The 21,929-nt window shown below is 57.6% G+C and overlaps 1 protein-coding gene across 1 annotated transcript in view; it reads right to left on the bottom strand.

Moving 5' to 3' along the window:
* Window positions 1–920: 920 nt before the first annotated feature.
* The window catches only part of LOC137458434 (zinc finger protein 850-like), a gene marked incomplete at its 5' end in the record, with an annotated part of 119,581 nt that continues 98,572 nt past the window's right edge, over window positions 921–21,929 (bottom strand). Inside the window, one exon of the mRNA XM_068169908.1 lies at window positions 921–1,713. Coding sequence (XP_068026009.1) covers window positions 921–1,713 — 793 coding nt within the window. The remainder of the gene's footprint in view (window positions 1,714–21,929) is intronic.

Here is a 21,929-nt window from a genome sequence, read left to right as displayed (position 1 = left end):
TTGCTGAGGGGGAAGGCTGCAGGGGTTTAACTCCTGGCTGCTGCTGCTCACTGCTGTGCTTCTTTCTGCAAACAGCCTCAGGTCAGTGTGCATTATGGGATCTCATTTGGATTCAACTCTTTTGGTCTTATCTCAAGTCCTTATCTCAACCCAGAGGGTTTTTTGGTTCCTGTGTCTGTTATTTTTCCCTCACTTCTGTTTTGGGGGGCACAGGCAGCTTAACCTCTTCTCAGCTCTTCAACCTGTTCCAGCCCCAGAGTGGAAAGCCAACAGAAGCTTTCTGAGTTCTTCCAAAGATCTCCATCAGCTTCCCCCTACACCTTCCAAAGATTCCAAAAGTCACTCCTAGGACTATCCAAATCCCAAACACCTAAGATCACCTGAAAGCCCCTGTAGAATGCCTCTGAGATGTCCCTCAAGACTTCTCTGAGTGCCTCATTTTCCCCTCCCTGAACTGGGCACACAGCTCCACCCCATCCATTGGGAGCAAATGCCCCCAAAATTCAGGCACTGAGGCAGGGATATGTGAAATAAAAGCAAACTGACAGGATTTGGGTAACTTTTGGGTTTTATTGACATGATTGGTGAATATACAGAGAGGATTTCTTACCCCAGGGAGACACAAAGCATTGGGGAAAAGCCAGACAGACCCTGGGGAAGAACCAGATAGACTCTGGCAAAGCCCTGCTGAGCTCCACTGGGAGCTCCAGCTGTGCCAACTGAGCACTGTAATTGTTCTCATTAGCAATAATTGGTGTTAAGAAGGGCAGGAGGTGTTGGTTGCTGCTGGTGTCCCCAGTCCCTGAGAACTGCAAAGGAAAAAGAGATGATTTTGATGCTGGAAAGGCCCTCAAAGATGGGTCACGATTACCCAACAGATTTTAGGTGGATTTATGCCTCCCCTCCAATGCAGGCTGCTCTCAGTTGTGGGTGCAGCGGTGATTGCTGAGGGATCGCTTCTGGTTGAAGCTCTTACCACAGTCGCCAGAAGTGAAGGGCATCTCACCAGTGTGGGTGCGGCGGTGCCGAGTGAGACTTTGGCTCCGTCTGAAGCTCTTCCCACAGGCAGCACAGGTGAAAGGTTTCACACCGGTGTGGGTGCGGTGGTGCTCAGTGTGAGTGCTCCTGTGTCTGAAGGCCTGGCCACACTCAGCACAGCTGAAAGACTTATCGCCAATGTGCACGCGACGGTGATCTATGAGGCTTGCAGCCTGGGTGAAGCTATTGCCACAGTCAGTACAGCTGTACGGCTTCTCACCATTATGGATGAGTTGGTGCTGGATGTATGGAGTACTCCTGGTGAACGTCTTGCCGCACTCAGCACAGGGGAACAGATGCTCTCCAGTGTGGATGCGGCGATGGATGGTGAGAGTGGAGCTGTGTTTGAAGCTCTTGCCGCAGTCCCTGCAGAAAAAGGCCTTCTCACTGCTGTGGGTGAGGTGGTGTTTCCTAAGAGTAAAGATCTGCCTGAACCGCTTGCCACAGCTGTCACAAGAGAAGGGCTTCTCGCCAGTGTGGGTGAGGCAGTGCCGGGTGAGATTATAGCGCTGGGTGAAGCTCTGTTTGCAGTCAGCACAAGTGAACGGTTTCTCTCCAGTGTGGGTGCGGCGGTGCTTGATGAGATCAGCGTTCCAGCGGAACCTCTTGCCACAGTCACCACAAACGAAGGGCCGGGAGCCAGGCTGCGGGCAGTGGTGCTTCACTAGATCTGAGCTACCTGGGAAGCTCTGCCCACACTCAGGGCACTGATTCAGCTCTTTGGGTGACACTGAGGGACCTGCTCTGGCTTCATCCTCCTCCATACATTCCTCCCCCTCATCCTGCTCACCTTCATCATCATCATTATCCTCCTCTTCATAGTTGTCATTCTCAGCATCATCCTCCATCTTCTCCTCTTTTTCCTCCTCATCCTCCTCTACCTTGGGACTGCACATTGGCTTCTCCAACTTGATCTCTGGGTGCTGCTTCTCCTCCCAGCTCTTGTCTGGGTCCTTCTGTGAGGCCATACTGTGGGAGGGAGGGGTCACAGCTGTGCAGTAGGGAAGATGGAAGCACCTGAGCCCAGGACCTCAAACCCTCAGATCCTGCCTGGGTCATGACACTCCCTGACTCCCAACACCTCCCAACACCCAGCTGGAGAAGAGAATGCAGAGGGGACCTCAAACCTTCAGTTTCTGCTACAGTGTGGGCACAGACCTCCAATACCTGTGCTGAGACTCCAGGTTCCTGTGATCAGTGCCCTGAGGTACCCTGGGGCTTACAAGTGGTCTTGTCCCACTCTCGAGCCTGGTGGCATTAGCAGGGTGGTTCTCAGCCCAGGCCCTGTCGTTTGATCTCCCCTGGCTCAGACAATGGATGCAGCAGCACTGAACAAGGAAGACCAAGCCACATCCAACCTTCTCCCACCACCCTCCAGATCCCAACCCCCAAATATCATCCCCTGCTCACAACTCACCCCCAGCAGCCTGGAGCATTCCTCAACTCCCACAACACCTGATGTGCCTCTGAGTTCCTGGAGAGGTGAAATATGCTGCACAGGAGGAGGTGGAGGAGGCTAAGAGCTGCCCTGGGGGCATAGGATCCTGCTGTTAACCCACTCTGGGTTTCTTACCTGTTGGGCTGCTCCAAGGGACAGATCTGCAAACTCTGTTGTTCCCCAGCACAGAGGGGCAGGGATGATGGAGAGAGGACTCAGCCCCTGCCACAGAGAAGCAATGGACTCAGAGGAGAGCACTGACCTGCAAGGGATGGCTCAGCACTGCCCAGGACCAGGCAGCACAGCTCAGCCTTGCTGGGGGCAGCTCCCAAGCCCAGCAGCACAGCCACAGCACACAGCCAGGGCTGATCAAGATGGGAGGCCTCAACAAGTACAGACTCAGCTCCTTGCCCAGCACACAGCCCCCAGCACACAGCTGCAGGCCAGCACCACAACACAGCTGCCTCCACACAGCCTCTCCCAGGCCTTGCCTAAAGCTTCCTCCCACTGCCTGCCCAGGCCTCTGCTGCCTGCAGCTGCCTTTGCCAGCAGATCTTGCTCTGGATCCAGCTCTTCTCCCTGGCTCTGCCCCCACCACACCTACTCTGTGCTCAGCTCGGCCCTGCACACCTCTCTGCTGCCCACTCCCCAACAGAAGATCACAGCAGCCCTCAGGACACACACAAAGGGAGCTTCATGACCTCTGGAGATACAGCAAAGGGGGAAGGGACTTGGGCAGCTTCTTGCTAAACCTCTTCAGCCCTCACTGGGATGCTGGAGGAGCCTCTGGCTCCTGCCCAAATCTCACACCTCCAGCACCCTTCACACACCTGCAGCCCAAAGAGACTCACTGGAAAGGGTTTGGCTTCCTTCTCTCCCTGACCATTTCTCTCAGCTTGCTCTTTGCAGTTCCCTGGAGCTGCCACTCCACATCCCCAAGAGAAAATGAGGTTGGATGGGAGGGCACAGTGCCCATGGGCTGCTGTTCATCTCCCAGTTGACGCAGGCAGAGCTGCAGCACAATTCACTCCTTTCACCTCCTCAAATGCTGCCAGATTCTGCCATTCCCTGCACACACATTTGCCACCTGGGCCCTGCATCCTCTCCTCTTCTTGGGGGGACAAGGCCTAATTCCTGCCTGAGCACACCCAGGCCCTTCCCTCATTCCCAGCACATCCATGGCCCTGCTGCCTTGGGTGTCCCATGGCCCTGTGTCCCCCACCTCCACTGCCACTGCAGCTGGAAGGGTAGAGTGAGAAATGCTGTGGCTGAGGAAGCATCTAAGGAACTGGGCTGGAAGCAGCAGCACAAGAATGGAAGGGGCCTGAGACTAAAGGCTGGGATCAGCTGGAGGGCTGAAAGAACAGCACCAAGCCAAGGGGGGGTTACAGATGAGGGCTGGGGAGGGACCCTGCAGACACCTCAGGCAGCAACTGATGAGAGCAAGGGGGACAGAGAGGGAGTGAGACCTCAGGTGACTCCTGCCATGGGGGATGGCTGGGCTGTGTGGGTAGGAGCCCTGAGTGCCTGCTTGGGCCGTGCTGCATGTCAGGAGGGGTCAGGGGACTGTCCTGAGCCAGGCAGGCTTTGGGGTTTTGAGCTTCTGGGGTCAGCTGCTGCCAGCACCATTGGAGGTAGGAGTCAGGCAGAGCCACACAGCTGCTGAACTAAGCCCTCCCACCCCCTGCAGCCTTCACCCTCCATCTCTCCATCCATTGCTCCATCTCCACTCACTTGCTGCCCTCTAAGAGTCCCCAGGGCCCCACCAAGTCTCCAGGGCTGATCTACACATCCATCAGGGCCCAATAGAAGCCTCTGGATGAGAGCATGGATGAGGATCCTTGTTGTCGGAGTAAGGCACTGGGATGTCTTACACCAGAGATCAGAGACTGCCAGCAGGGACAGCAGAGTCCAGAGGGACACTACAAAGTGTCATCTAGCTTAGTTCATTCCCACAAGGCCTGCACTCACTCTCTACAAAGGAACAGCACAGACTCTCCAACCTCCTTTGCCCTTCCTCTCTGCTCCCAGGAACAGCTTCTGGGATCTCTCTCTGCAGAGGAGCTTTGAGGCCTTGGCAGTGCTGCTAACTGCAGCCTGCAGCGGCCTGGCTCAGCTGGGAGCTGCCTACCAGAATCTGTAACTGCAGCTCTTGGGTATGGGGGAGGAGGGGCAGAGAGGCATGGGGGAGGGGGAAGGCATTTGGGGCCTGGGGTTCTGGCCTGCTTTGGTGCAGCTCTGGAGGAAGCTTTGGCCTAGGGAGGTTGCTTGGCTCCCGTGGCCCAGGCACACTATGGATTGTTGTGGATTGGATGCTTTGCACTGTAGGATGCAGCTCTGAACAGCACAGCCATGGAAACTGCCCAATTCTATCCAACCCTCTGGCCACAGCTTGGCATCAACTCCTTTCACAAGGCTCAAAGAGAGCCTCTCTGTCTCCTGCAACCTAAGGCAATACCCTGCAGAACAAGGTGGAGGAGCTCAAGGGGACAAGCTGCAGAGGGGGCCCAGGGCAACCTCCTGAGCTTCAACAAGAGCAAGGGCAGGGTCCTGCCCCTGGCCTGGCACAATCCTCACAATCAGGACAGGCTGGGGGAGGAGGGGATAGGAAGCAGCCCTGCAGAAAAGCACTGGGGGGTGCTGCTGGACAAGAAGCTGGACAGGAACAGACAGGGGGAGCCTGCAGCCCACAAGGCCAAGGGCAGCCTGGGCTGCACCAAAAGCAGCAGGGCCACAGATGGACAGAGGCCATCCTGGCACTTGGCTCTGCTGAGACTTCACCTGCAGCACTGCAGCCAGCTCTGGAACCATCAACACAGGAAGGACATAGACCTTATGGAGAAGGCCCAGAGGAGGAACACAAAAAAGATCAGGGGCTTGCAGCAGCTCTGCTACCAGGACAGGCGGAGGGAGCTGGGGGTGTTCAGACTGGAGAGGAGAAGAGAAGACTCTGGGGAGTCCTAAGAGTGACCTTCTGGTACCTGAAGGGGACTACAAGAGGGCTGCAGAGGGACTCTTTGCAAAGCCTGCAGGGACAGCACCAGAGGCAATGGCTTCAAACTAGAGCAGAGCAGATTGAGATTGGAGGTGAGGAACAAGTTCTGCACCAGAAGCCTGCTGGAACACTGCAACAGGTTGCCCAGGGAGGGGCTTGAGGTCCCAACCCTGCAGATGTTTAAGGTCAGGCTGGACAGGGCTCTGGGCAACCTGAGCTAGTGCAGGATGTCCCTGCTGACTGCAGAGGGACTTGGACTGCAGTACCTTTGCAGCTCCCTGACAACCCAAACCACTCTAGGATTCTAGGAGTCTAAGGGCAGCCTCCAGGGAGAGCAGGAAAAAGATGAGGCAGAGGAGAACAAGGAAGAGGACAAGGAGGAGGAGAACCAAACTCCCTTCCTAACTCCTCCCAAACCTCTGCCAAATTCCTGGAAAGCTCTTCCAGCTCTGCAGAGTTCATTCTGAAGAGAGCTGAGGGAGTTGCTAGGCTCAGGGATGTCTTGCACACTCTGCACAAATGCTCCAGAAGCTTTCCAAGTGCCCTCAAAACCAGCAGCACAGCTCTGCTGCCACACAATGCCAGGCTGCAAGGGACCCCAAGGCTCAGCTGCTCCAACCTTGCCAGCTGACACTGGCCTGGAAAGGAGCTGGCCCAGCCCCCTGCCAAGCTGAGCCTTCCAACTCTGCCCTGCAGGGCAATCCACCACTGCCCTGGGGAGAGGATTCCAATGGCTGACTGGCAGGGAAAAGCTTTTGCCTCTGCAGGGCACTGTGCCACTTCAGCTCAACTCTTGCAGCAGCTCTTTGAGATCTGCCTTTGGAGCACCACAAACTCTGAAGCACTGCAGTGCAAAGCAGCTCAGCTTCAACTTCCAACTGCCTGAACTCTCACATTTTAAATTCAAGGCAGGGGCCAAGCTCACACCCAGCCCCCAAGCTTAAGAACCAGCAACTAAGGTCAGAGTCAGCTCCCAAGCACAAGAATCCAGATCAGAAATGCAGAGCCAGCCCTCAGGCTCAGAGCCAGCTCCTAAGTTCACATCCAGGCCCCAAGCTCAAGAACCAGCAGCTAAGATCAGAACACTTCCCAAGCTCAGAGCCAGCCCCTGAGCTCAAGAACCAGCAATTAAGGTCAGAACACTTCCCAAGCTGAGAGCCACCTCCAGAGCTCACACCCAGGCCCCAAGCTCACAAGCCAGCAAATAAGGTCAGAACCACATTTCAAGCTCAAGAGCCAGCCCCCAAGCTCAAGAGTCAGCCACTAAGGTCCAGAACCTAGATCAAAAGTGCAGACTCCGCTCCCATGCCAGCAACTAAGCTCAGAATCACTTCCCAAGCTCAAGAACCAGCCCCTGACCTCACAGACAGGCCCTGAGATCAAGAACCAGACCCCAAGCCCAGAGTGAGCAACTAAGCTCAAAACCCTTTTCCAAGCTCACACCCAGACCCCAAGCTCAAGAGCCAGAAAATAAAATCAGAACCACTTCCCAAGCTCAAGAACCAGCAGCTAAGCTCAGAGCCAGCCCCCAAGCTCAGAGCCAGCCCCCAAGCTCAGAGCCACTTCCTAAGCTCAAGAACCAGCACCCAAGCTTCAGAACCTAGATCAAAAGTGCAGACTCAGCTCCCAAGCTCAGAACCAGCAACTAAGATCACAACCACTTCCCAAGCTCACACCCAGCCCCCAAGCTCAAGAAACAGCTCCCAAGCTCCCAAGCCAGCACCTAAGGTCAAAACCCTTTCCAAGCTCAGGAATCAGCCCCCAGGCTCCAGTACCAGCAACAAAGGTCAGAACCAAGCTCCAGAGCCAGCCCCCACAAGCTCAAGAGCCAGCCAGTAAGGTCAGAACTACTTTCCAAGCTCAGAGCCAGCCCCTAAGCTCATAACCAGCCCCCAAGCTCAAGAACCAGCCCCTGACCTCAGAGACAGGCCCTGAGGTCAAGAACCACACCCCAAGCCCACAGCCAGCAACTAAGGTCAGAACCCTTTCCAAGCTTGACAACCAGACCCCAAGCTCAGCACCAGCCCCTCAGCTTGAGAACCAGCAATTAAGGTCAGAAACCCTTCCCAAGTTCAAAGCCAGCTCCCAAGCTCAGCGCCAGCAACTAAGGTCACAACCACTTCCCAAGCTCCAGAACCAATCTCCAAGCTCAATGGCAGCCCCAGAGATTAAAAACCATCCCCTGAGCCCAGAGCCAGCCCCCAAGCCCAAGAAGCAGCCCTGAGCTCAGGGAACAAGCTCCTGAGCTCAGACCCAGACCCCAAGGTCTAGAACCAGCAAGCAAAGTTAGAACTACTTCCCAAGCTCAAGAACCAACCCCCAAGCCCAGAGCCTGACCCCTGAACCCAAAACCAGCAAGTAAGGTCAGAACCAATTTCCTTAGCTCAAGAACCACTTCCCAAGCTCAGAACCAGCCTTCAAGCCCAGCACCAGCCTGCAACCTCAAGAGCCAGCAACTAAGGTCAGAACCACTTCCCAGCTCAAGAGCCAGCCCCCAAGCTCAAGAGCCAGCAACTAAGGTCAGAACAACTTCTCAAGATCAAGAACCAGCCCACCAGCCCCCAAGCTCACACTCAAATCTAACATGCAGACTCAGCTCCTGGGCTCAGAGCCAGCAACTAAGCTCAGATCCACTTCCCAAGCTTGACAGCCAGCCCCTGAGCTCAGTGCCAGCCCCCAAGCTTGAGAACCAGCACCTAAGGTCAGAACTACTTCCCAAGCTCAGAACTAGCCCCTGAGTTCTAGAGCCAGCAACTAAGGTCAGAACCACTTCCCAAGCTCAAAAAGCAGTCCCCAAGCTCAGTGCCAGCCCCTGAACTCAAGAATGAGCCCCTGAGCCACAGCCAGCCCCTGAACTCAAGAACAAGCTCCTGAGCTCAGACTCAGACACTGAGCCCAGAACCACTTCCTGAGCTCAGAGCCAACCTTGAGCTCTAGAACCAGCAACTAAGGTCAGAACCATGTCCCAAGCTCAAGAACCAAGCCCCAAGCCCAGAACCACTTCCCAAGCTCAACAGCCAGCCCCCAACCTCAGACCCAGTCCCCAAGCCCAGAACCAGCAGCTAGGTCAGAATCTCTTCCCAAGCTCAGAGCCAGCCCCCAAACTCAGCATCAGCCCCCGAGCTCAAAAGCCAGCCCCTGAGGCCCAGAGCCAGACCCTAAGCTCTAGAACCAGCAGCTAAGGTCAGAACCACTTCCCAAGCTCAGGAACCAGCCCCTGAGATCAGAGCCAGCCCCCAAACTCAAGAATCAGCTCCTGAGCCCAGAGCCTCACCCCTGAGATCAGAGCCAGCCACTAAGGTCAGAACCACTTCCTAAGCTCAAGAACTAGCACCCAAGATCAGACCCAGACCCCAAGCCCAGAACCACTTCCAGAGCCCAGCACCAGTACCCCTAGCTCAAGAACCACCAACTAAGGTCAGAAGCCCCCAAGCTCACACTCACATCAAAAGTGCAGACTCAGCTCCCAGGCTCAGAGCCAGCAACTAAGGTCAGAAACCACATCCCAAGCCCAGAGCCAGCCCCCGAGCCCAGAGCTCAAGAACAGCTCCCTCACCTGCTCCTCACCAGCCCTGCTCTCCAGACCCTTCCACACCTTTCTTGCCCTTCTCTGCACCTGCTCCAGAACCTCAAAGTCCTTCTTGGAGTCTGGGGCCCAAAACTCACCCCAGCATTCCAGGGGTGGCATCCCCAGGGCTGGAGGACAATCCCTGCCCTGGCCCTGCTGCCCACAGCACTGCTGAGACTTGCAGAGCACTGCAATTGCTTTGCTCACTTGCAGCAATCATTTCCTTCCCTTCCCAGCTCATTGCACAGCAAAGAGCAGCAAGGGAATTGCTTTGGCTTCTGCTGAAGCTCCTCCAAGGAAGCTGCAGGACTTCTCACCACCAAAACCATCAACAACAGGCTGCCCCCAGCCCAAGCCAAACCTTTCAGTCCAAGTCAATGCAGTTCCTCAGCCACAAGCAGACACTCAACAGCTCAGCCTCATTTGGCTGCCTGCCAGCAAGCATTTCCCCAGGGGCAGAGCAGCTGCAGCACAGCAGTCTGCTTCTGACCATGCTTCCTGCCAGCACAGCTGACAAAAGCTCTGCACAGCTCTCAGCCTGCAGCCACACAGCAGAAGCTCCTCGTGCCCTGAGCCTTTCTGTGCTCAGGAGGCCTGCAGAGAAACTGAGAATCACTCTGCAAGCCCCCAGGGAATCTTTGTGCCTCAAGAGCTTGCAGAGCACAGAGGCCTTGGATGCCACCACCCCCAGCACAGCCAAACCGCCCCACAGCTGACACCAGCCCCAGGCGCTCCCAAGCTCAGGCTCAGCACAGCACCCACGCCTGACACCCCCACGGCACCCAGCACACAGCCTGCCCACAGCTCCCCCCCGCGCCTGGCCCTCAGCCCAGCCGCTGCCCTTCAGCACAGCAGCCGCCCGGCACCTGCCAGCTACCACACTGCCCACAGACACACACAGCAGGTGCAGCTCCAGCACCATCCACACACACATGCAGCATAAAGAGCCTCAGCTGGAAGGGTTTTTTGTTGCCTTCTCTCCCTGCCCCTTTCTCTCTGCAGTTCTCCTGGAGCTGCCACCCCACATCCCCAAAGTGAGGATGAGGTTGGATGGGAGGGCACAGTGCCCAGGGGCTGCTGCTCATCTCCCAGCTGCCACATGCAGAGCTGCAGCACAATTCACTCCTTTGGTCCCCTGCAGTGCTGCCAGGTTCTGGCACTTCCTGCACACACAGCTTCCAGCTGGGCACTGGAGCCCTTCCCCTTTGGTGGGGGACAAGGCCTAACTCCTGCCTGACCACCCCCAGGCCCTTCCCTCATTCCCAGCCCATCCCTGGCCCTGGAGTCTTTGCTGTCCTGTGGCCCTGGGAGGGGAAAACAAATGTGGTGGCTGAGGAAGCCTCTGAGGGACCTGGGCTGGAAGCAGGAGCACAAGAATGGAAGGGCCCCGAGGCTAAAGGCTGGGATCAGCTGGAGGGCTCAAGCCAAGGGAGAGGCTTACAGAGGAGGGGTGGGGAGGGACCCTGCAGCCCCCTCACACAGCAGCTGATGAAGGGGGGCACAGAGAGGGAGTGAGAGCTCAGGTGACTCCTGCCCTGGGGTGTGGGGTGAGGTGTAAGAAGTGGTCTGAAGAGCATCATCTGCCTCATCACTGACATCAGGAACCAGGACACAGTCAGGGAATAGCCTGGGCACAGCCAAAGCATAACCTGGGCACAGCCTGGGCACAGCCAAAGCATAACCTGGGCACTGCCTGGGCACAGCCTGGGTGCAGCCAGGGCATAGCCTGGGCTCCCCCCTGAGCCTAGCCCACAGCCCAGGCACTGCCCTTTAGCACAGCAGCTGCCGGCACAAAGTCTCCAACTCCCCAGGGCTCCCCCAGAGCCCCCCCCAGAGGAGCCTCTGCTGCACCCCAGCCCCCACGCTACCCAGGACCCCTGCAGGGCACCAATGGCTCCTGCTGCAACACAGCAGCAACCAGAGGGAGTCTGCAGCTGGCCGAGCAGGGGGATTCAGCAGCACAAGGAACCCCACCGAGCCCCCACCCCAACCCCACCCGCGGCCCCGCACCCGCACAGACCCCTCCCAGAACAGCACAGACGACATTCACCGACCCTGCACAACTCTGCCCTAGCCCACAGCTCCCCCACGGCCACCCCAAACCCCCACAGCCGCACAGAGGTCCCCACAATCATAGCGACACCTGCCCCAACCCCACGGATCCCAAGCGCCAAGCTTGCAGAGCTCCCCCGGACCCCACAGACCCACCCCCACCCCGTACCCCACGGATCTCCCCCGGATCACATGGACCCCCACACACATATCCGCAGAAGCCCCCAGACAAACCCCACCGATTCCCCCTAGATCCCCGCAGAGGCTCCCCCCCGCCCCAGCCCCACCGACCCCTGCCCCACAAACCCCTCCCCAACCCAAGCGACTCTCCCGACCCCTCCCAGCCCCCCAGAGAGCATTCCCTGATCCCCACCCCACCACCCCCAACTCAGCCCCAGAGACTCACTCACCCCACCTGGACGGCAGGACAAGGGGGAAGCGGCGAAGGAGAAGGAGGAGGAGGAAGAGCTCAGCGCACAGGGAGCCGCCGGCCCCGGCAGGCTGCTGGCGAGCAGAGAGCGCTGCGAGGGAGACCCCGGCCCGGCCCCTCCGGCTGCTGCGGCCACGTGGGACGCGGAGCGGAAGCAGGTCGCAGTTCGGAGTAGAAGCCCCGCCCACGGCCGGGCAGCCGCAGCCAATGAGAGGCGGCGGGAGCGCGGCAGCTCCTCCCCCTGGGCGCTGCCGAGGCCCAGCCAGGAGCTGCCCCTGCCGGCCGCGGCCGCCATTGTTGGGGAGCGGCAGCGGGGCCGGAGCGCGGGAGAAGTGCCGGAGGTGCTGGCGGGCGAGCGGCAGCTGCCGGCTGGTGAGCTGCGGCGGGGCGGGAGGGGCTGAGGGGGCCGGGGAGCGGCGCTGAGGGCGGGAGCTCGGCCGCGGGGCGATGCTTTTTGTCCCCCTCCGAGCCGCCGTCGCCATCCTGCCGCCGGAGCCGCGTGGCAGCGGCTGTGCCCTTCCCCTGCGTCCTTCTCCTGCCCTCACGTGACGCAAGGGGGGGCAGGGCTGGGACCGAGCCCCACGGCACCAACGCCAGACCCGCCCCCAGCTCCGCCCCCAGCCCCCGCCCTCAGCCCCGCCCCCGGGACCGCCCCAGCCCCGCCCCCAGCCCCCGGGACCGCCCCCGGCTGCCCCGGGACACCCCCAGAGCCTTTTAGCTCCTCCCAGGTCCCTTTAGGACCCCCCCAGACCCTTGTAGTTCATCCCAGGTCCCTTTAAAAGACTCCCCCAGACCCTTTTAGATCCTCCCTGGCTCCTTTAGGATCTCTCCATCCCTCCTCAAACTACCCCAGGACACCCCCAGACCCTTTAAGTTCATCCCAGGACCCTCTAGGACTCCCCCAGCCCCTTACAAACCATCCCAGGACCCTTTTAGTTCCTCCCAAGTCCCTTCAGGAGCCCCCCAGGACCCCCCCAGATCCTTTAAGCTCATCTCAGGCCCCTCTAGGACCCCCCCAGCCCCCTACAAACCATCCCAGGACCCTCCCCCAGACCCTTTAAGTTCATCCCAGGTCCCTTTAAGACACCCCCAGGTCCCCCCCAAGACACCCCCAGACCCTTTAAGTTCATCCCTGGCACCTTTAGGATCTCTCCATCCCCCCTCAAACCATCCCAGGACCCCCCCAGGTCCTTTAAGCTCATCCCAGGACCCTTTAGGACACCCCCAGCCCCCCCCCCCGAGACACCCCCAGCCCCTTTAAGCTCATCCCTGGCACCTTTAGGATCTCTCCATCCTCCCTCAAACCATCCCAGGCCCCCCCCCAGACCCTTTAAGCTCATCCCAGGGCCCTTTAGGACACCCCCAGGTCCCCCCCAAGACACCCCCCAGTCCCTTGGAGTTCATCCCAGGCACCTCTAGGACACCCCCAGCCCTTTACAAACCACCCCAGGACCCTTTTAGTTCCTCCCAAGCCCCTTCAGGAGCCCCCCAGGACACCCCCAGATCGTTAAAGCTCATCTCAGGACCCTCTAGGACCCCCCCAGCCCCCTACAAACCATCCCAGGGCCCCCCCAGACCCTTTTAGCTCCTCCCAGGACCCTTTAGGACACCCCCAGCCCCCCCCCCCCGAGACACCCCCAGCCCCTTTAAGCTCATCCCTGGCACCTTTAGAATCCCTCCATCCCCCCTCAAACCACCCTGGGACCCCCCCCAGCCCCCCACAAACCACCCCAGGACTCCCCCAGACCCTTTAAGCTCCTCCCAGGTCCCTTTAGGAACCCCCAGGTCCTCCCCAAGGTACCCCCAGCCCCTTTAAGTTCATTCCTGGCACCTTTAGGACCCCCCTAGCCCCTTACAAACTACCCCAAGACACCCCCAGCCCCTTGGAGTTCCTCCCAGGTCCCTTTAAGACACCCCCAGCCCCCCCAAAGACACCCCCAGACCCTTTAAGTTCATCCCTGGCACCTTTAGCATCTCTCCATCCCCCCTCAAACCACCCCAGGACTCCCCCCCAGCTCCTCTACAAACCATCCCAGGACCCCCACAGGTCCTTTAAGCTCCTCCCAGGTCCCTTTAGGACACCCCCAGCCCCCCCCAAGACACCCCCAGCCCCTATAAGTTCATCCCTGGCACCTTCAGGCCCCCCCCAGCCCCCCTCAACCCCCCCTGGGACCCCCCCAGCCCCTCCTGGCTGACTCCAGGTCCCTTCAGGCCCCTCCCCCCCAGCCCCCTACAAACCAGCCCAGGGCTCCCTCCTCTCCCCCCCAGACCCTTTTCAACCTTGCCAAGACCTCCTGGGGGACCTTCCCCTCCCCCCCCCAGGAGAGGCCTTTGGAGACACCTGGGGAGGGTCCTTTGGGGTCCTGAGGAGCAGCTCCTGCCCCCCCCCCAGGGGCTTGTGGTGAGTTGGGTTTGGGTCTGCCCTGACCCAGGGCCTTGGGACCCCCCCCCAGAGCCTTGAGACCCCCCCAAGGGTTTGAACCCCCACCCAGGGCCTTGGGGCTCTTCTTCAGGCCTCCCCCCAGGGATCTGGGGGGGCTTTGGGGACCCCCCCCCCAGGGTTTTAGCCCCCCCCCAGGGTTTTAAGGTCCTCCCAAAAGCTTTGAGGACCTCACTTAGGAGTTTAGAGACCCTGCCCCCACCCCCCCAGGTCTTTAGAGACCTGCTCCCCCCTCCCCAGGAGCTTCCATTCTCCCTCCCCCTTCCCCACAGCAGCAGCTTTTGGGGTGGGCTGGGGGGCACAAAGCCCTCTCCCTTTGTCCCCCACCCCTCCCCAAATCCACCTTGTGGGTGGGGAGGGGAGAGGGGCAGTGGAGGGGTTTGGGGGGGGTTCCGGCTTAAGCCTTCGAACTCTTCCTCGACCTGCTCCCCCCCCTTCCCCCTCCCTTCCCCCCCTTCCCCCTCCCTCCCCCTCCCTTCCCCCTCCCTTCCCCCCTCCCTTCCCCCCTCCCTCCCCTCCCTTCCCCCTCCCTTCCCCCTCCCTTCCCCCTCCCTTCCCCCTCCCTTCCCCCTCCCTTCCCCCTCCCTTCCCCCTCCCTTCCCCCTCCCTTCCCCCTCCCTTCCCCCTTCCCCCTTCCTTCCCCCTTCCTTCCCCCTTCCTTCCCCCTTCCTTCCCTTCCTTCCTTCCCCCTTCCTTCCTTCCTTCCCCCTTCCTTCCTTCCTTCCCCCTTCCTTCCTTCCTTCCCCCTTCCTTCCTTCCTTCCTTCCCCCTTCCTTCCTTCCTTCCTTCCCCCTTCCTTCCTTCCTTCCTTCCCCCTTCCTTCCTTCCTTCCTTCCCCCTTCCTTCCTTCCTTCCTTCCCCCTTCCTTCCTTCCTTCCTTCCCCCTTCCTTCCTTCCTTCCTTCCCCCTTCCTTCCTTCCTTCCTTCCCCCTTCCTTCCTTCCTTCCTTCCCCCTTCCTTCCTTCCTTCCTTCCCCCTTCCTTCCTTCCTTCCTTCCCCCTTCCTTCCTTCCTTCCTTCCCCCTTCCTTCCTTCCTTCCCCCTTCCTTCCTTCCTTCCCCTTCCTTCCTTCCTTCCTTCCCCCTTCCTTCCTTCCTTCCCCCTTCCTTCCTTCCTTCCCCCTTCCTTCCTTCCTTCCCCCTTCCTTCCTTCCTTCCCCCTTCCTTCCTTCCTTCCCCCTTCCTTCCTTCCTTCCCCCTTCCTTCCTTCCCTTCCTTCCTTCCTTCCTTCCTTCCCCCTTCCTTCCTTCCCCCTTCCTTCCTTCCTTCCCCCTTCCTTCCTTCCTTCCCCCTTCCTTCCTTCCCTCCCCCTTCCTTCCTTCCCTCCCCCTTCCTTCCTTCCCTCCCCCTTCCTTCCTTCCCTCCCCCTTCCTTCCTTCCTTCCCCCTTCCTTCCTTCCTTCCCCCTTCCTTCCTTCCCCCTTCCTTCCTTCCTTCCTTCCCCCTTCCTTCCTTCCCCCTTCCTTCCTTCCTTCCCCCTTCCTTCCTTCCTTCCCCCTTCCTTCCTTCCTTCCCCCTTCCTTCCTTCCCTCCCCCTTCCTTCCTTCCCTCCCCCTTCCTTCCTTCCCTCCCCCTTCCTTCCCTCCCCCTTCCTTCCCTCCCCCTTCCTTCCCTCCCCCTTCCTTCCCTCCCCCTTCCTTCCCTCCCCCTCCCTTCCCTCCCCCTCCCTTCCCTCCCCCTCCCTTCCTTCCCCCTCCCTTCCTTCCCCCTCCCTTCCTTCCCCCTCCCTTCCTTCCCCCTCCCTTCCTTCCCCCTCCCTTCCCCCTCCCTCCCCTCTCCTTTCCCCTTCCTTCCCCTCCCTTCCCCCCCCCTTTTTCCCCCCAATTTCTCCCTTCCTCTCCCCATTTCCTGCCCTCTCTCTGCTGCCTCAGAGGACCTCCCAGGGCTCCACTCACTCCAGGGCTGCTTTCTGGAGGGGGGGAGCCTGCAACTGGCCAAACTGGGACCAGGCCCCCCCTTAATGGGGGCTTCTTGCCACCCCCCACCCCCACAGAGACCCCAACCTCTGCACTGGGAAGTGCAGGGGGAGTCCTGGGGGGGGAGGGGTTGTGACACAGCCTGACCCTAAGTGGCCCTTTCTGGCCCTGAATTGCCCCTTTTTACCCCAAAATTGGCTACTTCTGGCCCCAAATTCACCTTTATTGCCCCTTTTTAGCCCCAAATTACCCCATTTTGCCCCCAAATTGGCCCTTGCTGGTCTTTTTCTGCCACAAATTGGTCTTTTCTGGCCCCAAGTTGGCCTTTATTGTGCCTTTTTAGCCCCAGCTTGGCTTTTTGGCCTCCAATTTGCCTTTATTGGCCCTTTCTGGCCACAACTTGGTTGTTTTTGGCCCCCTCGTTGGCCTTTATTGGCCCTTTAAGGCCCCAGAGAGGCTCTTTTAGGCCCCAACTTAACCTTTATTGTCTGTTTTTAGCCCCCAATTGTCTCTTTTTGGCCCCAAATTGGCTTTTATTGCCCCATTTTAGACCCAAATTGGCTCTCTTTGTCCCCAAGTTGGCCTTTATTGTCCTTTTATTGCCCCAAGTTGGCCCTTTTTGGCCCCACGTTGGCCTTTATTGTCCCTTTTTAGCCCCGAATTTGCTCTTGTTGGCCTTTATTGTCCCTTTTGGGCCCCAAATTGGCTCTTTTTGGCCCCAGTTTGGCCTCTATTGTCCCTTTTTAGCTCCAAATTGGCCCTTTTTTGCCCCAATTTGCCCCCAAATTCACCCTTATTGATCCTTTTTTGATCAAAATTGGTCTTTTCTGGCCCCAAATTGGCCTTTATTGTCCCTTTGTGGCCCTAAATTGGCACTTTTTGGCCCCACATTGGCCCTTATTGTCCCTTTTTGGCCCCAAATTTCCTCTTTTTGGCCATAAATGGAACTACACTGCCTCTTTTTGGCCCCAAATTGGCCTTTATTGTCCCTTTTTGGCCCTAAATTAGCACTTTTTGGCCCCACATTGGCCCTTATTGTCCCTTTTTGGCCCCAAATTTCCTCTTTTTGGCCATAAATTGGACTACACTGCCTCTTTTTGGCCCCAAATTGGCCTTTATTGTCCCTTTTTGGCCATTAATTGTCCCTTTTTGGCCCCATGTTGGCCTTTATCGTCCCTTTGTAGCCCCAAATGGACCGGTTTTGGCCCCAAATTTGCTTTATTAGCCCTTTGTGCCCTCACATTGGCTCTTTATTGTCCCCAGGTTGGTTTTTCTGGTCCCAAATCGGCCTTTATTGGCCCTTTTGGCCCCAAATTGGCCCTTTTTGTCCCCAATTTGTCCTTTTTTGGCCCTTTTTGGCCTCAAATCGGCTTCATTTGACCCCTAGTTGGCCTTTATTGTCCCTTTTGGGCCCCAAATTGGCTCTTGTTGGCCTCTATTGTCTCTTTTGGGCCCCAAATTGGCTCTTTTTAACCCCAAATTTGTCTTTTCTGGCCCCAAATTGGCCGTTATTGGCTCTTTTTAGCCCCAAATTGACCCTTTTTGGCCCCAGTTTGGCCTTTATTGTCCCTTCTTCATTCCAAATTGGCCCTTTTGGGCCCCAATTTGGCCCCAAATTTGCCCTTATTGGTCCTTTTTTGACCAAAATTGGTCTTTTCTGGCCCCAAGTTGGCCTTTATTGGCCCATTTTAGCCACAAATTGTCCCTATTTGGCCCCAAATTGGCTTTTATTGTCCCTTTTTAGCCCCAAATTGTCTCTTTTTTGCCCCAAGATGGCATTTATTGTCCCTTTTTGGCCCCAAATTGCCTCTTTTTGGCCATAAATTGGCCTTTTCTGCCCCCAAATTGGCCTTTATTGTCCCTTTTTAGCCTCCTGTTGGCTCTTTTTGGCCCTAAATTGGCCCCTTTGGGACCCAAATTTGCCCTTATTGGTCTTTTCTGCCCCCAAGCTGGCCTTTATTGTTGCTTTTGAGCCCCCAATTTGCTCTTTTTGGCCCCACATTGGCCTTTATTGGCTCTTGTTTTACCCCAAATTGGCTCTTTTTGGCCTGAAATATGCCTTTGTTGTCCCTTTTTTGCCCCAAATTTGTCTTTTCTGCCCCCAAATTGGCTTTTATTGTCCCTTTTTAGCCCCCGTTTGCTTTTTATTGTCCTTTTCTGGCCTCAAATTGGCCTTTTTTGGCAGCAGATTTGTCCCTTTTGACCCCAGATCACCGTTTTTGGACCCTAAATTGCCATTTCTCTCCCCAAATGCCCCTTCCTGTCTTTTTCTTGCCCCTTCCTGCCCCCAAATTGCCTCTTTTTGGCCCTAAATTGCTATTTCTGTGCCCCAATGTCCCTTTCTGTCCCCTTCCTGTCCCCACCCTGTCCCTCTGTGTCCCCAGATGGGGGAGGAGTGAGCCACAGCCATCGCCCTGATGCGGAAGTCCATCGGCTACCAGTTTACTGACACGGTCAGGAGGTCCCCAAGGGTCCCCAAGTGTCCCCAAAGTGTCCCCAAGGTCCCCTCCTGTCCCCCCAGGCCCTGCAGATCAAGTCAGGGGTGGCCCCAGAGCCCCTCAAGGCGACGTCTCCATGGGGTCCTACCACCCGAGTTGGCTTTCCCCATGTCCCAAACACCTCCAGTGGCTCTCATCCACCTCCAGGAGGCCTCAGAGTGTCCCCAAGGTCCCCAAAAAGTGTCCCCAGGTCCTCCATCCCCTGCCTTCTCCTTCTCCTCTCTCCAACCCTTTTTCTCTCCCCAACCTCTTCTTCCTCCTCCTCTGCCCCCAACCTCTTCTTCCTCCTCCTCTCCCCCCAACCTCTTCTTCCTCCTCCTCTGCCCCCAACCTCTTCTTCCTCCTCCTCTCCCCCCAACCTCTTCTTCCTCCTCCTCTCCCCCCAACCTCTTCTTCCTCCTCCTCTGCCCCCAACCTCTTCTTCCTCCTCCTCTCCCCCCAACCTCTTCTTCCTCCTCCTCTCCCCCCAACCTCTTCTTCCTCCTCCTCTCCCCCCAAACTCTTCCTCCTCCTCTCCCCCCAACCTCTTCCTCCTCCTCCCCCCAACCCTTTTGGCTGTCACCAACCCTCTCCCTTCCCTCTTCCTGCCCCCCGGGATCGTGATCCCCGTGCTCAGCAGGGGCTGTGGCGCCCCCTGCAGGTGCTGAACATGTATGGGAAGGTGGTGGCAGTGAGGCACCAGGCTGTGAGCAGGAAGAAGGACAACTGCTTCGCCGCGGCCCTCGACTCGGTGCAGAACAACATCCACGTCCAGGGCATCATCAAGGTCATCGACAGCCCCCACTCGGTGCGGCCCTGGGGGGCTGGGGGGGTTTGGGAGGCCAGATTTGGTCCTTTGGAGGCTTCTCTTGGGGCTTGGAGGGGTCTTGGGGGTTTGGAGGGATAGGAAGGGGGTTTGGAGGCCAAACTTGGTCCTTTGGAGGCTTCTCTTGGGGCTTGGACGGGTGTCAGGGGGCTGGAGCCATCTTGGGGGGGTTGGAGGCATCTCAGGGGGGGCTGGAGGTCTCTAAAGGGGCTTGGAGGCATCTCAGGGCTTTGGTGGATCTCGGGGGCGGTTGGTAGCCCTTGGATGCCCCTTGGTTGCCCCTGAGGTGCCCCCGAGGTGCCCCTGGTGTGTGCCCACAGGCAGCCATACTCTGCACTGCAGCTCCCAGACTCCCAGACTCTGCTGCACAACGGCAGCAGAACCCCAGCCCAGAGCGGGGCCTGGGACCTCAGCAACCCCAACACCCCCTCCAGGTGTGTGCCCTGAGCCCTCCCGAGCTTCCACCCCACCCCCTACCTTCCCCATCTCTCCTGTCACCTCTGCCCTCCCCCTTCACCTTTCCCCTCCTCACCTCTGCCCCCCCACCTTTGCCCCCCCTCCTAACCTCTCTCCCCCCTCACCTATGCCCCCCGCACTTCAGCCCCTCCCACATCTGCTGCCCCCCCCCCCCGCCTCCCCTCCACCTCTGCCCCCCCTCACTTCTGCCTCCCCATCCCCAACTCCTCCTTCATGGCCACCACCAGGAGTGCCCACCAGAGGGCGACCACCGGAGTTGGCCTTCCCCATATCCCAAACACCTCCAGTGGCTCTCATCCACCTCTAACAGGCCCCAGAGTGTCCCCTAGGCCCCCAAAAGTGTCCCTTTATTGTGGCCTTTATTGTCCCTTTTTAGCCCCAAATTGGCTCTTTGTGGCCCCAAGTTGGCCTTTATTGTCCCTTTTTGGTCCCAAATTGGCCTTTATTGTCCCTTTTTAGCCCCCTGTTGGCTCTTTTTGGCCCTAAATTGGCCCCTTTGGGACCCAAATTTGCCCTTATTCGTCCGTTTTTGACCAAAATTGGTCTTTTCTGGCCGCAAGCTGGCCTTTATTGTCCCTTTTTAGCCACAAATTGTCCTTTTTTGGACAATAAAGGCCAACTTGAGGCCATTTTGGCACCAAATTGGCTCTTTTTACCCCCCAAAAAATCAGCAGTTCAGCTAGGAACTCTCTCGAGGGATAATGGCATAGATAGACATCTGGGCAAGGCTCTTGGTAAGGTTAATCTGTGGATAAGCCTTCTAATGGCAGTTGCCCTGAGATACCCTTCCCGAGATGATCTTCCATGGAATCCTAAACCCTGGACTACCATAGATGAGGGAATTAAGTGTCTGAGAGAATTTGCTGTTAGAGAGCTACTCTATGGTGAACATGAACCTCTGAATCCTGATGACATTCCTGTGGGTATTGGTCTTGCTAAAAAGCTCATCAAGCTTGCTCCTTCTAATTATGCAAACATTCTGGCAAGCAGAATTGTGTCAAGGAATTATGGTGGAGCTCCTCCTACGGTTGGCCAATTCAGTGATCAAATGAGACAACTGGAGGAGAGCATGACACGTGGTTCTTTGGTTTCAGCCATTGAGACTCTGTCTGGAGAAACTGAGAGTTGCATGAAGGATCTGAAGGATTCCCTATCCCAATTGGCACAGAGAGATAATTCCAATTCTTCCCCCAGGTGGATACAAGTTTCATCTGTGAGGAACAGACATCCCCCAAGGAGGCCATTCCAAACCAGAACAAACCAAAACAGACCACTGAGGCAGTCACGTAGGACTGTTTGGATAACTCTGCATCTCTCTATGAAGAACTTCTTCCTAACATCCAGTCTAAAGCTCCCCTGGTGCAGCTTGAGACTGTGTCCTCTTGTTCTGGTTCTGCTTGCCTGGGAGAAGAGACCAGCCCCCACCTATCTACCACCTCCCTTCTGGTAGTTGTAGACAGCAATGAGGTCTCCCCTGAGCCTCCTCTTCTCCAGGCTAAGCAATCCCAGCTCCCTCAGCCTCTCCTCATAGGGCTTGTACTCCAAATCCCTCCCCAGCTTTGTTGCCCTTCTCTGGACACCTTCCAGCAAGTCAACATCTTTCTTAAACTGAGGGGCCCAGAACTGGACACAGGACTCAAGGTGTGGCCCAACCAGTGCAGTGTACAGGGGCAGAATGACCTCCCTGCTCCTGCTGGCCACACTCTTCCTGATACAGGTCAGGATGCCATTTGTCTTCTTGGCCACCTAGGTGCACTGCTGGCTCATGTTCAGCCTACTATCAACCAGTACCATCAAGGTAGCTTTCTGTCTGTCTGCTCTCAGCCACTCTGACCACAGCCTGTAGCACTGCGTGGGGTTGTTGTGGCCAAAGAGCAGCACTTGGCCCTTAGAGGGCCTTGGCCTCCAACCAAATGGAGGGGAGAGACAAATTGGCTTGTTGGACTGTACAGAACCAATGACCTGGCAAGTTAAACCCATGAGAGGATAAAGCTTTAGTAGATACAGGTGCCCAGAGTGCTCTGACACCACCAAGCCACGAGCTGTGGAACCCATCTGTGTTTCTGGTGTGACAGGAGGATCCCCACACATGGATGTGTTGGAAGCTGAGTACTGGGATGCAAGCCACAGTTTGCTTTCACTTGGAGGCATGGAAGGAGTCACCGGACTCAGTTGCCCCAGAGCTGGAAACACAGCCCCAGCATCTGCAGCATTTGGACTGGGCATGGACTGATCCAGACTGTGCTGGAACAGAGTGGAGCTGCAGAGCACCTGC

This window comes from Melanerpes formicivorus, unplaced genomic scaffold (assembly GCF_026170545.1).
Source record: "Melanerpes formicivorus ecotype bairdi unplaced genomic scaffold, bMelFor1.0.p_v2 SCAF_243, whole genome shotgun sequence".
NCBI lineage: Eukaryota > Metazoa > Chordata > Aves > Piciformes > Picidae > Melanerpes > Melanerpes formicivorus.
Note: the sequence above shows the minus strand (reverse complement) of the source record. Positions and strands in the feature narration are given on the sequence as shown.